Source organism: Maniola hyperantus, chromosome 16, assembly GCF_902806685.2.
Source record: "Maniola hyperantus chromosome 16, iAphHyp1.2, whole genome shotgun sequence".
Classification (NCBI taxonomy): Eukaryota; Metazoa; Arthropoda; class Insecta; order Lepidoptera; family Nymphalidae; genus Maniola; species Maniola hyperantus.
The window spans coordinates 6589961-6603833 of record NC_048551.1 but is presented as its reverse complement, the minus strand read 5'-3'; the positions used below and the strand labels follow the sequence as shown (position 1 = coordinate 6603833).

General features: G+C 33.5%; 3 protein-coding genes across 4 annotated transcripts; 2 read left to right on the top strand and 1 right to left on the bottom strand.

Moving 5' to 3' along the window:
• Positions 1–2713: 2713 nt before the first annotated feature.
• On the top strand, positions 2714–5099 carry LOC117989376 (uncharacterized). The gene is made up of 4 exons (XM_034976726.2): positions 2714–2861; positions 2933–3135; positions 3215–3453; positions 3555–5099. The coding sequence occupies exons 2-4, from the start codon at positions 3055–3057 to the stop codon at positions 5080–5082; spliced, it is 1848 nt and encodes a 615-aa protein (XP_034832617.2). The 5' UTR covers positions 2714–2861; positions 2933–3054; the 3' UTR covers positions 5083–5099.
• On the bottom strand, positions 4437–8250 carry Sbat (LSMD1 domain-containing protein Sbat). Of its 2 annotated transcripts, XR_011237678.1 has the most exons (4): positions 8058–8250; positions 7569–7701; positions 6290–7093; positions 4437–5286 (listed from the first exon to the last, which is right to left on the bottom strand). XR_011237678.1 is itself a non-coding variant. In XM_069503794.1 (3 exons), exons 1-3 carry the CDS (start codon positions 8094–8096, stop codon positions 6948–6950), a joined length of 318 nt encoding a protein of 105 aa, XP_069359895.1. In that variant the 5' UTR covers positions 8097–8250; the 3' UTR covers positions 4437–6947. The 2 variants fall into 2 exon arrangements, 1 of the variants encoding a protein (XP_069359895.1); XM_069503794.1 differs by having other exon boundaries at positions 4437–7093.
• A 926-nt stretch (positions 8251–9176) lies between these two features.
• Positions 9177–12411, top strand: AlkB (alpha-ketoglutarate-dependent dioxygenase AlkB). Its single transcript, XM_034976845.2, has 3 exons — positions 9177–9801; positions 11032–11225; positions 12028–12411. Exons 1-3 carry the CDS (start codon positions 9319–9321, stop codon positions 12398–12400), a joined length of 1050 nt encoding a protein of 349 aa, XP_034832736.2. The 5' UTR covers positions 9177–9318; the 3' UTR covers positions 12401–12411.
• The last annotated feature ends 1462 nt before the right edge of the window (positions 12412–13873 follow it).

Sequence of the window (13873 nt, the reverse complement as noted above, 5' to 3'; positions counted from 1 at the left end):
TATATTGGTCTGTTTCAATAATCCAATCATTTTTATTTTCTTTTGTAAAATACAATATTTTAGAAGCAACTAGCTTATGCTCGCGACTTCGTCCGCGTGGACTACAAAATTTCAAAACCCTATTTCACCCCCTTAGGAGTTGAATTTTCTAAAATCCTTTCTTAGCGGATGCCTACGTCATAATAGCTATCTGCATGCCAAATTTCAGCCCGATCCGTCGAGTAGTTTGAGCTGTGCGTTGATGGATCAGTCAGTCAGTCAGTCATTCAGTCAGTCAGTCAGTCAGTCAGTCACCTTTTCCTTTTATATAGAAGCAATTACTTATTACTAAATATATACTCATTTTGTATACTCTTTCATTCTGCATAGCACTGCTATATTGTAGAAATAAAATTAATAATAGACTAGATAGTTATGTAATATTATCTTTTAATTGCAGGATATAATGCTGATTGTCAAAAAAACTAACAATTTGACTGAGCGATTTGAAGAAATCTATTCAGAAATTTTAGCAAAACTGTGGAATCATTTGACCCATGAACTCCCAGCATTTGACAATCAATTGCTTTGTTGTACTTGTTTCTATTCAGTGCTAAGTAATTCGCAAAGGCAAGAGTTTTATGTGGAAAAAGCTTTACAAATTATAAATGATGAAATTATGTCAAAAAGAGTAAAGAGTGTCAAGAGAAATAATACATCTGTAGCAGTATCATTATGTTATGGCATGTTTCAGTCTTCATATCTTATCCAAGAAAGAGATAAGCCTCTACAAGAATTAGAAAGTCTTTTAAAATCAACTTTTGATCTGATGATGCTAATGGCAAATGAATACTCGCAATACACATTTATAGTTTTTAAAATTATGACTGCATTTAAAAAAGTTATTGACACTCCGTGCCAAGAACATTTATTCAACAGAGAAAGGATAATAAAACTATTAAATTTAATTAATCACAACTGGGAAAATCCCATAACAGGAGTGAGAAATTTAAACAGAATTTTATTTCAAATGCTGTTACTGCTACTTAATAATGATATGTATGAAAAAGTATTGAATGAAATTAATAGCTTTTACTGGAACAAGGCTAAATTTCTAATGCTTACAGAGATTATTGAACATAGTAATGGTAATGTTGAAGAACTAGTTTTGAAGAACCAATGGATTCATGGTTTAACAAAGAGTTTAAATAATCCAGGGCTTGTTTCAGCTGGGGCTGATATGTATTATGCAATACTGAAAAAACTAATTTCTGAAAATAGTTGGACAAAACTGTTTCTAACTGATATTATAAAAATATTAACTGGATTATCGTTTAAAGCAATTGAAAACTTCAGTAACTATTGGTGTTTAACAACATTTAAAATATTTCCAATATTGGCACAGATTCTTTTAAATGAGCTTCAAAATATTGAGGAGACTGAGCTGAAACTTTATAGCTGTATATCTGTTCTTAAACAAGCTAATAAACTTGGATTGGTTGAAAAGATATGGTCAGTAACTGCATACACTGATGAAGAAAATATGGTGCTTAGTAGTCTAGAACATTGTGATGCAAACATAAGGATGTTAGCATTTGAAATTATTTGTGTATCTCAAAAAAAGAGTTTGCCAACAGAAATTGAATTCCAACAAATTTTGAAATTCCTACAGAATAATGTTAACTCAGACAATACTGTATTAAGATTGAGTATTTTAAACAGCTTATCTAATTTCTTCATAACTTTGCATACTTCTTTTTTGAATTATTATAAAAACGACACTAACGAGGAAGAGCATATTAATTTGCAAGACTTTTGTAAAAAATTGCAAATATTTGTCATTGAATCTTTAAATCTTAATGGAAATTATCAACGGAAAATAACAACTGTCAGAATTATTCACTTAATTTTAAAACATTTTAATGAAGTACCAAAAAGAAAGCAGAAACAAACTAGAGAAGTGAACTATTCTTTAATTGGTTATTTGAAAGAAAATGGTCATTGGTTACTGAATTCAAGGGATTATATTATGAAACTTATAAGTTTATTGAAAGATCCTGCAACTGATGTGCATGACTGTATTTTCCAATCGTTGTTAGAATTTTATTTACCAGATATAAGTGATACAATGACAATGAACCATTTAATAGAAGAAAGTCTGACATGCATAAAAAGTAAATTTTTCTTTGAAATCAGTTGTGGATTAAATATATTTAGACTTATTATTAACACAATAATAATAAAAAAGCAAGTCGCAGCAAGATTTAAAAATATTGAAGACCTTTTTTATTTTGCCTATAATGAAATAATTACAGAATATAACGCCAAAATAGATGTTGTGGAGTCAATTGCAAGAGGGAAACAATTGCATTCATTTTTGAGTTTATTGTACATCATTTTTGACGCTAATATTAAAAATTCTTATCAAATGGTGCTACCAGCTCAAACTATATTCACATTACTAAATATTTTAAAAGATATTGCTAATCAATTTGCTTGGGAAGAAGAAACAAATACTAGCTCAGACTTTTCTAAAATGAATGATATGGTGTTGTCCATAATTAAAAAAAATTCTAGCTTCAATGAAAATACATATTATGATCAAACAAAAATTTCAGGTTTATATCAAATTGTCCTAAATTGTTTGTGGCTGAATGTAAAGGTATTTTTTTGTCTAAAGATTCTAACAGGATTTTTAAAATTTTAATTTCCTTAATTTGTTACTTTTGATTGATTTAAGGCATCTTGTGAATTAGCTGCAATAATAATTCAACAGAACAAAGAAAATGTTAAACTTTGTGAAGAAAGTTTAAATATTATTGCACATGTTCTTGAAACATCAAGGCATAAAGGTGCAATAGAAGCAGCTGGTGCTGCACTAGGTAAAAATCGTATACTATTATTGTGTGTGCACTTTTTCCAAAATAATGTCTAAATGGATTATTTCTAACAGGTCAAGGTATTCGATATTTAACGTCGTCGTCGTCGTCGTCAGGAATTGAACCTGAAGCTTCGAAGTTGCCCTTGTCGTTATTGCAAAGAAAATTGAATGAACTTCTTCATGAAATAACTAAGATGTCCTCTGTTACTAGACGAGGTGCTGGTCTATCTATAATGGTACACAGAATAGTTAGCAACGATGCCAAAAAAGGCAAAGTAAGTTAATGTTTTTTTGTTTAACATCATTGACAGAAATGGCAGAGCATACAAACTGAGCACCTAATATTTTTTTCAGCCCTTGTTCCATTATTTTATGAAAACAATACTAAACACTTGCAGTATTTCACAAGAGACTTATGATAAGCATCTGGAAGATTGTGTGACTGATGAAAAGGATTTGCCAAAAGCAATTTATATACACTTCCTAACCAGAATTGTTACTGATAGTAGTTTGGCATCTGACATCATGTATTATTCTGCAGAATTAGCTGAACTTGCATTTGGTAATCTTACAAATTCACACTGGCAAATAAGGTACTAATCTATTAAACAGTTATAGTGCACCTACTATATACCTAATTCATTGATTTGGTAGTCAACAATTCTTGTAATTAAATTACTTGTGTCAATTCCAGAAATGCAGCTCTGCAATTGTATGGGGCTTTGGTTCCAAAACTAATAGGACAAAAGAAGCCATCTGGGACAGATGACGAAATAATATCATCGGTGGCTTGTGACGAATTCAGAACTCATTCTATTAAATTATGGGATTCTATACTCAAACAAATAAAAAATGATGTTTATCAAGATATAATTCAAGGACATTCCAATTTGGTACCAATATTGAATATGTTGGCGAATATTGCTCGACGGTACAACTTTTCATATGATTTAGATGAACAGATGGATTCTGATTTTAATTTATTACCAAATATATTTGCTCTATTGGGGAGTCCAATTTATACTGTAAGACGATTGACATCCAAATTAATTTTAAATATCTATTCATTTGAAATAATACTGAATGCTATCACAAAAGTGACAATTACTTCAGAAAATCACCTGCATGGTATCCTTTTGGTAATCGGGAATTGTTATAAAGTTTATTCAGATGTGGAATTATATAAAAATCAACTTGATGGTATTAGAAATGAATATCGTAGAATTCTGATGAGGAGGCAACTCTCTTCTGTATGCCAATGGAGATTAGATAAATTATTTACAGAAGAAATACCAGAAGTAACTATAGATATGATCGAACATATTTTAACACAAGGAACAATCAAACGGCATGAACCTGGAGCCTTCCTATGGATAAATCAGCAAATGAAACGATGTTTAGAAAATATGTCTTGGAACATTCTACCTGAGGTTATGTCATTACTACTAAATACTCATGATTTCGAAATGTACTGTGAAATTATTGTTCAGAGAATAAAAAGTTGTAGAATGATACCTGAAAAGATCCTTGAAGATGTCAGTAAAGTTTTGTTATCTCCTAATTCAAAGACCAAATGTTCTGTGTTATGGAAAACACTTTATTTTATATCTCATAGAATACATTTTAACATGCGCATATCTGGTTGTTACTTACAAGAACATTTCAGTAGCGAAGTTTCTTATAAGCTGAGATACATGATTCCATTTGCTACAAGGCTCTTTGCGGTACAGGCAGACAATGAAAATTTATTAGTGTTTTCAAGAAAAATATTTTTGTTGTGTAACCCTGAAAATAATGATATTGATATGAGATATATAGCAGCATTAGCTAACAATGAACTTGCATTCACATTCACAAAACTTTCGGATGTTGTTAAAATCAATGCAATTAAATCAGCTATTTTACTTCTACAAGATGAAGAAGAGGATATTAGAAATTGGAGTGCTACATTTTACAAGAAAGTAGCTAATCAAAATGAACAGAAACACCCATTTATTTGTTTAAATGAAATATTGAAACAAGAATTTTTGTTTGCACAATTAAATGAACCTGAATTAAGTATTCAAAATATTTGTAAAGATTTGTTACATTTCATTGATTCTGTTGGTACACATAATTGTGATGAATTGAATCCTTTTGCTAATGACTCAAAAAATATCTATCTTGAAGTTAATGTGTTAAGACAGTTATTAAATAATAATTTGAGCAAACTAGCTAAATAAAATTTATGTGGCATGTCTGAGTTCTTATTATTTTTACTTAACGAAAAACAGGAAGAAGCCCTCAAGTATGTGTATTTTTGTGAAAACACTGCATACATTTTTACAGGGTAATCTTTTAGATTTCCCACACGAAATGCTTTGCGTCATCATTCCTTATATTATGCATGGCTAGGGTTTTGAATACCCCTCTAAGATCAGTGTTTCCTACCAATAGGCTACTTGACTCATATCTAATTTAGTCCAATAAATGATTATTTATTATAGTATTTTGCTTAAGACAACGAAATATATGAATAACAATTATTAAAAACGCAGGATGGATATATAAATCCAATTTAAAAAAACACAGTTTTTATTTTTATTTGAAACGCAGAAAACGCTGTCAGCCATGATGTGACGTCATTAAATATGTAAACAAAGAAATGTCATCCCTATGTCACGCGTGGACTAACGTAGTATCCACATATATAAAATTTCAAGTCCTGACTAACTTATATATCGACGCACAGCCTAAACATCTAAACAGCTGGTCCTAGATACATGAAATTTGGTGGGTGTGTTCTTTGTAGGTAAAGAGAAGGTATCCACTAGGAAAGGATTTTTTGAAATTCCACCCCAGTGGGTTAAATGGGGGTTTGAAATTTATGAAGTCCACGCGGGCGAAGTCACGAGCATAAGCTAGTTTTTATATTTCTAAAAACTCATAGTAAACGTAAAAATTATCGTTTTCTCTTTATAAATTGAATAAGTTATTAAGTAAGACTTACAACAAAGTGATCTTTGCAAAAATAAATTTGGGTTGCAGTCGTTAGTGATTTAGGATCTCTTTAAGCAAGTCTTCGCGTGTTACGTATATTTATTTCACTGGGCACTCTAATCCACAACTTTCCTGTGGTCTTTATCGATGCGTGTTTACATTCTCGGATGATACAATAACGATAATTACTATATTTTTCATGTAAACTAGTATGGAAGTAATGTTTATTAAACTTTGGGAGGTTATGCTGTTGTTTACAAATGCATGACGTCAGAGCACAGATAATCTATCGGCCAAACATGGCCGACAGTGTTTTCACCTGTCTAAGAAAAATATATTTTTGAATTAAAGTTTTACGGTTTTTAGGGCGCAAAAAAATATAGTGTTAATTTTTTTGATCTAATAGGACAAATATTAACCATTTAAGACCTACTTAAAAAAAGTGTCAACTAGCCTATTCTAATCTTGGTATCTTTAAAACAAGAGTTCCCATCAGGTGTGATTGTGGTTGACCACATGTTTGAATATGTGCCTATACTTACTGAATAAAAAAGGTGATTCCATTTTTAGGGTTCTGTACCTCAAAAGGAAAAACGGAATCCTTATAGGATCACTTTGTTGTCTGTCTGTCAAGAAACCTACAGGGTACTTCCCGTTGACCTAGAATCATAAAATTTGGCAGGTAGGTAGATCTTATAGCTGACATTTGGGGAAAAATCTGAAAACCGTGAATTTAGGGTTAGATCACACAAAAAAATTAAATTGTGGTCATGAACTAATAATTAGTATTTTCAACTTTCGAAGTGAGTGACTATATCAAGTGGGGGTATCATATGAAAGGTCTTCACCTGTACATTCTAAAACAGGTTTTTATTTATTTTTATGCATCATAGTTTTTGAATTATCATGCAAAATGTCGAAAAAATACGACTGTAGTACGTAACCCTCATTGCGCGAGCCTGACTCGCACTTGGCCGGTTTTTATTGATTGGGCCAAATTCTTTGGTTTTTAAAAATCTTATTAAAGGTGATAAAACATATATTTACAAAGTAATGAAACATGACTTAGAGTAAATTAGAGTTAATATTTAGACTATTTGAGTTTATGTCATTCATCATAATAATACTTTGGTAGTGGTGTTGTATCATCTAATTGTATGGACACTATGTGCCGTCCTGGTACCATGACTAGCCCTAAAACTCTTGGCTCTTCTGTTTCACCTTCATTACCCTTGAGATACTCCGAACAGGCACCTGAAATCATAAGATTCAATTTAAAATCAAACTTTTACAATTATTCAACTATCAATCACTAAAACTATCACAGGGGCTGTGCAGGTGTGCGTGGCGATTCCTCCCCAATTGCAATCACGACCTGTCTTATACTATATGATCTACTTAGGTAAATTATTAAAGAATGCACAGAAAAAGCAGATCATCATCAACCCATCACCAGAATGAGAAGGGCTTAGGCCATAGTCTACTATGTGCGTCAAGTGCAGAATGGCAGATTTCACATACTTTTGAGAACATTATGGAGAACTTTCAGGTATGCAGGTTCCCTCATGAGGTTTTTCTTCACTGTTAAAGCAAGATGTATTATTTTAATTGCTCAAAATATACATTACTCTGAAAAGTTACAGATTGAAGACTGGATTGAAACCTGGACCCCCAGAATAGAAAAATGACATCTGAACCACTAGACTATCATTGCTCTAAGTATACTTACCTAATATAACATTGGCATCACGATCAGTACACAAAAATATTCCTATGAGCACTCTCCCATCAGTCATTTCTATTCTAAAATTCATATTCAACCATTTCCGTAGCTTTGCTTTGCCATCTAATTCTTCAAATGTCTGAAAGACAATAAAAAATATATTGCCATTAAATATTTAGTTTTACACATATTTAATAGATTTAATAATTTGTTTAAACTTGAGCTACACTGAGGTCTGAGGACATCCTTAACTGGTTGCAGATATCACATAGCAGTTGTATATCCATGTAAACAGGCTATCAGTATGTATCAGATCCTGACCAAAAGTGAGAGCAACATGGCGAAGAAGAATATGATAGACAGGATTATGTAGGTACTAGCATTGTAAATAATGAAGGTTTTCATTTTGGTCCTTAATTCAGCATATAACACTTTTTAATAAGTGCCTTATCGCCCTAGATTTATTCTTGCATTTATAGGAAATTGGTAACTTACTCTTATGTCCTCCACAGGTTTTACAGCTGATTCACTCATTGTCGTAAATATAAAATATTTTGATTTATTTAATAGTATAGAAACATAAAGTTACATTATTTTGTTAAATACTTACTGATCAGAATTTATTTGATTTTTATTTTATTATGACATAATATGATATACATCCTAGCATCCTACCACAGAGTACATCACAGAGTACTTTTTACATATGGAGTACATTGAATGTCCTACTCTATGATTATGACCGATGACGTCACACGACAGCAGGCAGTGACATTGGTCTGTGGTCTGTGGTGACATGTGGACGTGGTACAATTCAAGGGCTGTATTTGTCTACACTAATATTATAAAGAGGAAAACTTTGTTTGTTTGTTTGTTTGTTTGTTTGTTTGTTTGTTTGTTTGTTTGTTTGTACTGAATAGGCTCAAAAACTACTGGACCGATTTTAAAAATTCTTTCACCATTCGAAAGCTACATTATCCACGAGTAACATAGGCTATTTTTTATTTTGGAAAAAAATAGGGTTCCGTAAGATATTTGGGTTTTTCGGACACAAGGTGTAAAAAATCAACCAGAAAAGTTACTTATTTTGCGTACGCTGCCTAAACTATAAAAGATAGAACCATAAAATGTTCTAATTAATTGTAGATCTTATAAATATCTACAAAAAAGTCCGCGACACACTATACCCATCTATGTCGAGTGAGGCACAGCAACCATTTTTTTATTTAAAAATCTTGAATTTTTTTTGGACTACATTTAAACGCGTTTATTTTACTCATGCTATTAATCCTTATCAAAATAAATGATTTCATCACTAAGAACAGTTTATGGAGATAATATTTGGTCTTTGAATGATTAAAATTGGACGTTTGGTTTTGAAGTTATGGCGAAATTAAAATATTACGATTTCTGCTGCACGGCCCGTTGTATTATATAAAGAGGTAATAATGTCGTTAAGTTTGTTTGTAGGGGGTAATCTTTAGAACTACTGAACCGATTTTAAAAATTCTTTCACCAGTAGAAAGCTACATTATTCCTGAGTGACATAGGCTATACGGGATCTTTAAAAACCTAAATCTACGCGGGCGAAGCCGCGGGGATCAGCTATGTTTTATAAAAATTTTACAAACTAGGTATTGATTTTATCACAGGTTTTTATTTTTAAATAAATTATATATAATGTTTAAATCTCAAGCAACAGCTGTTGAAGCTGTTGAGATTTCAATGTGATTTGAATTTTGAAAATCATGGCACCATGGAAAAGGCAAGGGAAAATGCTAATAATTATTTACCTCAGGAGTACGAAAACATTTTTATGAAAAGTTTTAAGTATTACAAATCAAAAAGGCCTCTACCTTCTCTCGAACAAGTTCTAAATTATGAACATTGTGATAAATCACTAAAGACATCCACAGTCCAGTGTTGTCATAAAGACAACAAAGATCTAAGAGCAAGTAGTTTGGGTTTACAGGATTCTAATAACTGGAAGATTCTTGAGTTTGAAAAGCATCCAGGTTTGTTATTAATAAAAGATCCATTTACAAGCGTGGGACAAAATTTTTGGATTAAAAGATGCTTAGAAGATTATCCAAGAAAGCCCAATAAAACTAATATTGATGTAGAAAGACATATCGAGGATTGGTGGAGGGAATGTTTCAAAGGTAACGAATGTGATAAGGACCTACAGAAAAAGTTACGTTGGACTACATTGGGGTATCACCACAATTGGGATTCAAAAGTAAAAGTTTACTATATTTTCGGCAGTGTATAGGAGGCCACAAGTGATTGTTTAGTAAAAAGAATGATCCCGCACTAATGAAGATTTTTGCTTTTTAAATTTGTTCCTCAACACAACTGATAAGGTTAAATTTTTAATGAAAGTGTCTTGTAAGCCAGTGGTCATTTAATAAAAAGTAATATCCTGCCACTAGTGGTCAGTTAAGAAATAATAGTATTATATCGCAAGTTATTAGCTTTTAACCAACTACTGACTGTTTACTAAATAGGCTATGCCAAAAGACTCTTCTGGACCTTTGTTCACTATAGATGATGTTGCCACGCTTCACTTGCCACGCTTGCTTCATTGATATTGCACCTCCTTCGTGAGTGCTTTTTGCTGTCTATAAAATACTCTATTCACTTAACATCAGGTGACCCACCTGCTCGTTTGCTCGCTATATCTATTAAAAAAAAAAAACAAAAAACTTATAAGACAGACAAGACTATGTGGAGTTGGAGTGATCAGATTTCATTCTGGGCTGCTTGGTTAGGAGGTACTTTGGGTATCAAAAGCTTATTAATTGACATTTCCTTCAAAAACTGAATCATAGGAGTTTACAAAAAAAAAAAAATTATAACTTCACTAATGGCAGGATAATAATATTCTTTTTAATTAATTATTTTGTGGCCATCTAGACCACTTATTATATTTTTCAAAATATATTATCTTCCATACTAGATTATAATTTTTTATGGTTTTTATTACTTATTTTCATTTAAATACTATTCAGCAACTTTGATCCAAGTCAGTTAGCACCCAAGATTCAGCTTGATCCAGGAGGATCATCTAGGGGTGCCAGCCACAGGTAACCTCCCAGTGTGCCTGGGTGCTGCTGGTCCCTTTTGGATATGTCCGAAAGGAAGAGCAGTATTCAGGTTGGCGTGCCCCAGTAACATGGCTAATAATTTCTCTTCTGGATATTGTTGGCTATGGCTAATGACCTGGAAGGGGGAGGTTTCTCTGCGTGTCCCTCTGACTAGCAGAGGGCACAGTGGATGTACTATCAGGCAAATGGCAACTCAAAGACAAAATACTAGATGCTCAAGTATCGATTTAAAAAAATAATATTAGCCATGTTAACTGACTAATAACCCCTCACGCCTTTCCCCACCAATTTCGAATTTCAGTCTGCTTCTTTAACTGTATGTTATATCATTTTGTCATTTTATTCAAATAAATCTTTTATAGGTGTATAGTGAAGATAATAAAACAGATTTTCCCACTGAGTTAGCAGAGCTGTGTGATGTTATTGCACATCACCTTGGCTTTGAAGGCTTTAGAGCAGAGGCGGCCATTGTCAACTACTACCATATGGGCTCCACACTTTCTGCACATACTGATCACTCAGAGGTCAACTTGGAAGCTCCTCTATTTTCCTTTAGGTATATTATAACTTTTTCTTTTCTCACATCTATGTGGATTTAAATTTTATAAACATTTAGTTGAAATTCCTCACAATCCTTTCTAAGTGGGGTCAATGCTATAGACAAAACCTCCATGCAGAATATCAAGTTTCTAAACCCAGCTATATGTATATTGAACTGTATATTGATATGTCAGTTAGTTAGTTTCTTTTTTTATATATTACTAGACTAGATGATGCCCGCGACTACTTCCGTGTGGATTTAATTTTTTTTTAAATCCTGTGGGAACTCTTTAATTTTCCGTAATAAAACGTAGCCTATGTCCCTACCCGGGATGTAAGCTACCTCTACCAAATTTCATCAAAATCGGTTAAGAAATTCGTATGGTCTAGCTGTAAATATTACTTATCCAGCTTTAAAAGAGATAATTGGCAACTTTCGCTTATCGGTACTTACGGTCTCCTTACTCATAGTGTTGTCTCAGTCTCTCATACCTGTGTGACGCTTTGTCACTGACTCCTCAGTTTAAACAACAGAGATGACCGCGCTTTACGAAGCCAAAGCTGCCGATTATATCTAAGGCTGGATGAGTAATATATACTGAGGAGTACTAACTTCTATACCACTGTGTTTCATAGGACATCAAATACTGATATCACTTATCTAAAATTTAAGCGTGAACATAGAGATTAGAGATCAATAAATTTTTTAATGGAACTTATAAATACACAAATACTCAATAGATAGAACTAAAAATCTATCTTTCTAGGATTTATGTACATTGTTAAACATTATTAAACTATTAATTTTATCATTCCAGTTTTGGCCAATCTGCAATATTTCTAATAGGAGGTCGTGACAAGTCAACCGAACCCTCAGCTATACTTCTCAACAGCGGGGACATAGTTGTTATGTCCAAAGAGGTCAGACTATGCTACCATGCAGTTCCCAAAATATTACCAGCATCCACACAACCATGGAAGAAACAAGAATTAATAAGTATTAAAAAGAAAGGGGCTAAATTTAAGTTCATTGATGAAGAAAAACTTATATTAGAAATGGAAAGAAATATTGACAATAAAGAAGAGAGTAAGTTTATTAGTTATGTCGAGGAATCTAGGATTAACATCAATGTAAGACAGGTGTTAAAAGAAAATCAGAAAAGTTTATTGGATTGTAAGAGTAATACATGAAATGATTACAATACTTAGTTTCATTTTACGGTGAGGATTACATCATTGATCGCTGCTGGGGTTAAGAACTCTTGACGTAATGGCTGACTTGTTATCACTGAAATTGAAAAATAGATGTTAGTTATTGAGAAGCTGGTGAACAAAAAGTTGTTAGTAAGTATAGTGCCCGGCAAACAACTTGGGCCTGCAGCAGCGTAGTGGGAGAAAGATGGCGAATCCGGGAAGTGATAGTCGACATATCAACCAATCGCGTGCACTCGCGCCAACTGATCAACCAATCGCGTACACCCGCCATTCGCCAGCCAATCGCATGAATACTCAAGCTGTTTGCCGGGCACTATACCTACAGTGCGACAAGGCTATCTTGGCGCGTGGCGCCAATCGGAACTAACGTTGCCGTCAAGTGTCCTCTTTGTTCTTGTTTGAATATTCAAGCCTTTGTTCTCCAACAGCGCCCTTCTGTCAATGTCATTGAAGTGCCAAGAGAGCCTTGTCGTACTGTACTCACTAGCTCGTAGCAAAATTACCATTTTCCACGCAGATTTCAAAGGGCAAAGGGATTCTTTCCGAGCGAGTGAGATGAAAATAGTAGAAACTTTACTCTAAAGAGAGTTTGTTTAGTAGTACAAACATTTTGATCAAAACCACGAAATTAGGAGGAATTTTTAGTTGCATCATGCTAAAACCACTCTGCCAAATACATGATGTCCGCGAATTCGTTCACGTGGACTTAGGTTTTAAAAGTCCCATGGGAACACTTTGATTATGCGGGACCAAAAGTTCTATGTCTTTCCCCAGGATGTTAACTATCTCTGTAGGTACCAAACGCACTTAAGCTGCGCTGCGCGGCGCGACGCGCGGTGCGTCAAATATAGTTTCAATGGGAATGTATGGAGCAAAGCAAACTTGAGCTACGCTGCGCGACGCGGTGCGACAAATATAGTTTGTAGGAGTTTGTATGGAGCAAGGCGCTGCTGCGTCGCGCAGCGTAAGTCCGTTTTTAACCGACTTCCAAAAAGGAGGTGGTTCTCAATTAAGCCCGTTTTTTTTATTGTACACAAGTTGATAACGGCATAGTGCGAGCGAGAGAGAGATACGAGTAGATAAGAGACGCACTACGCAGGCCTACAGTATGCGGCAGAAAATAATGTACATCGACCTTCAAAAGGAGATTGCAGATTTGTAGAGCATTGTCTCTGTCGTTGAGACCGACATAACGTCATTATAGGTATGAGTGACAGAGACAACGCCCTACAAAGCCAAACATTACTTTCTGCCGCATTCATTACTATTACAGAAACTTAAACTAAAAAAATTATTGTATGCAAAGGCGGCCTTATTGCTCACAGCAATCTCTTCCAGGCAACCTTTGGTGAAAGGAGAAACTAGGTGTGTTGGATAGTACTTACACGCAATACAGAAAAATGAAGTAGTATAATATTATCTAATATAATTAACTATTTCAGTAATACA

Coding starts and splice junctions, on each gene's coding strand:
- LOC117989376 (XM_034976726.2), top strand. CDS start 3,055: ATGTCCTCTGTTACTAGACGAGGTGCTGGTCTATCTATAATGGTACAC. Junction 3,136..3,214: donor ACGATGCCAAAAAAGGCAAA/GTAAGTTAATGT, acceptor TATTTTTTTCAG/CCCTTGTTCCATTATTTTAT. Junction 3,454..3,554: donor AATTCACACTGGCAAATAAG/GTACTAATCTAT, acceptor TGTCAATTCCAG/AAATGCAGCTCTGCAATTGT.
- Sbat (XM_069503794.1), bottom strand. CDS start 8,096: ATGAGTGAATCAGCTGTAAAACCTGTGGAGGACATAAGA. Junction 7,702..8,057: donor AACCTGTGGAGGACATAAGA/GTAAGTTACCAA, acceptor ATTGTCTTTCAG/ACATTTGAAGAATTAGATGG. Junction 7,094..7,568: donor TGATGCCAATGTTATATTAG/GTAAGTATACTT, acceptor TTATGATTTCAG/GTGCCTGTTCGGAGTATCTC.
- AlkB (XM_034976845.2), top strand. CDS start 9,319: ATGGAAAAGGCAAGGGAAAATGCTAATAATTATTTACCTCAGGAGTAC. Junction 9,802..11,031: donor ACCACAATTGGGATTCAAAA/GTAAAAGTTTAC, acceptor AATCTTTTATAG/GTGTATAGTGAAGATAATAA. Junction 11,226..12,027: donor GCTCCTCTATTTTCCTTTAG/GTATATTATAAC, acceptor TTATCATTCCAG/TTTTGGCCAATCTGCAATAT.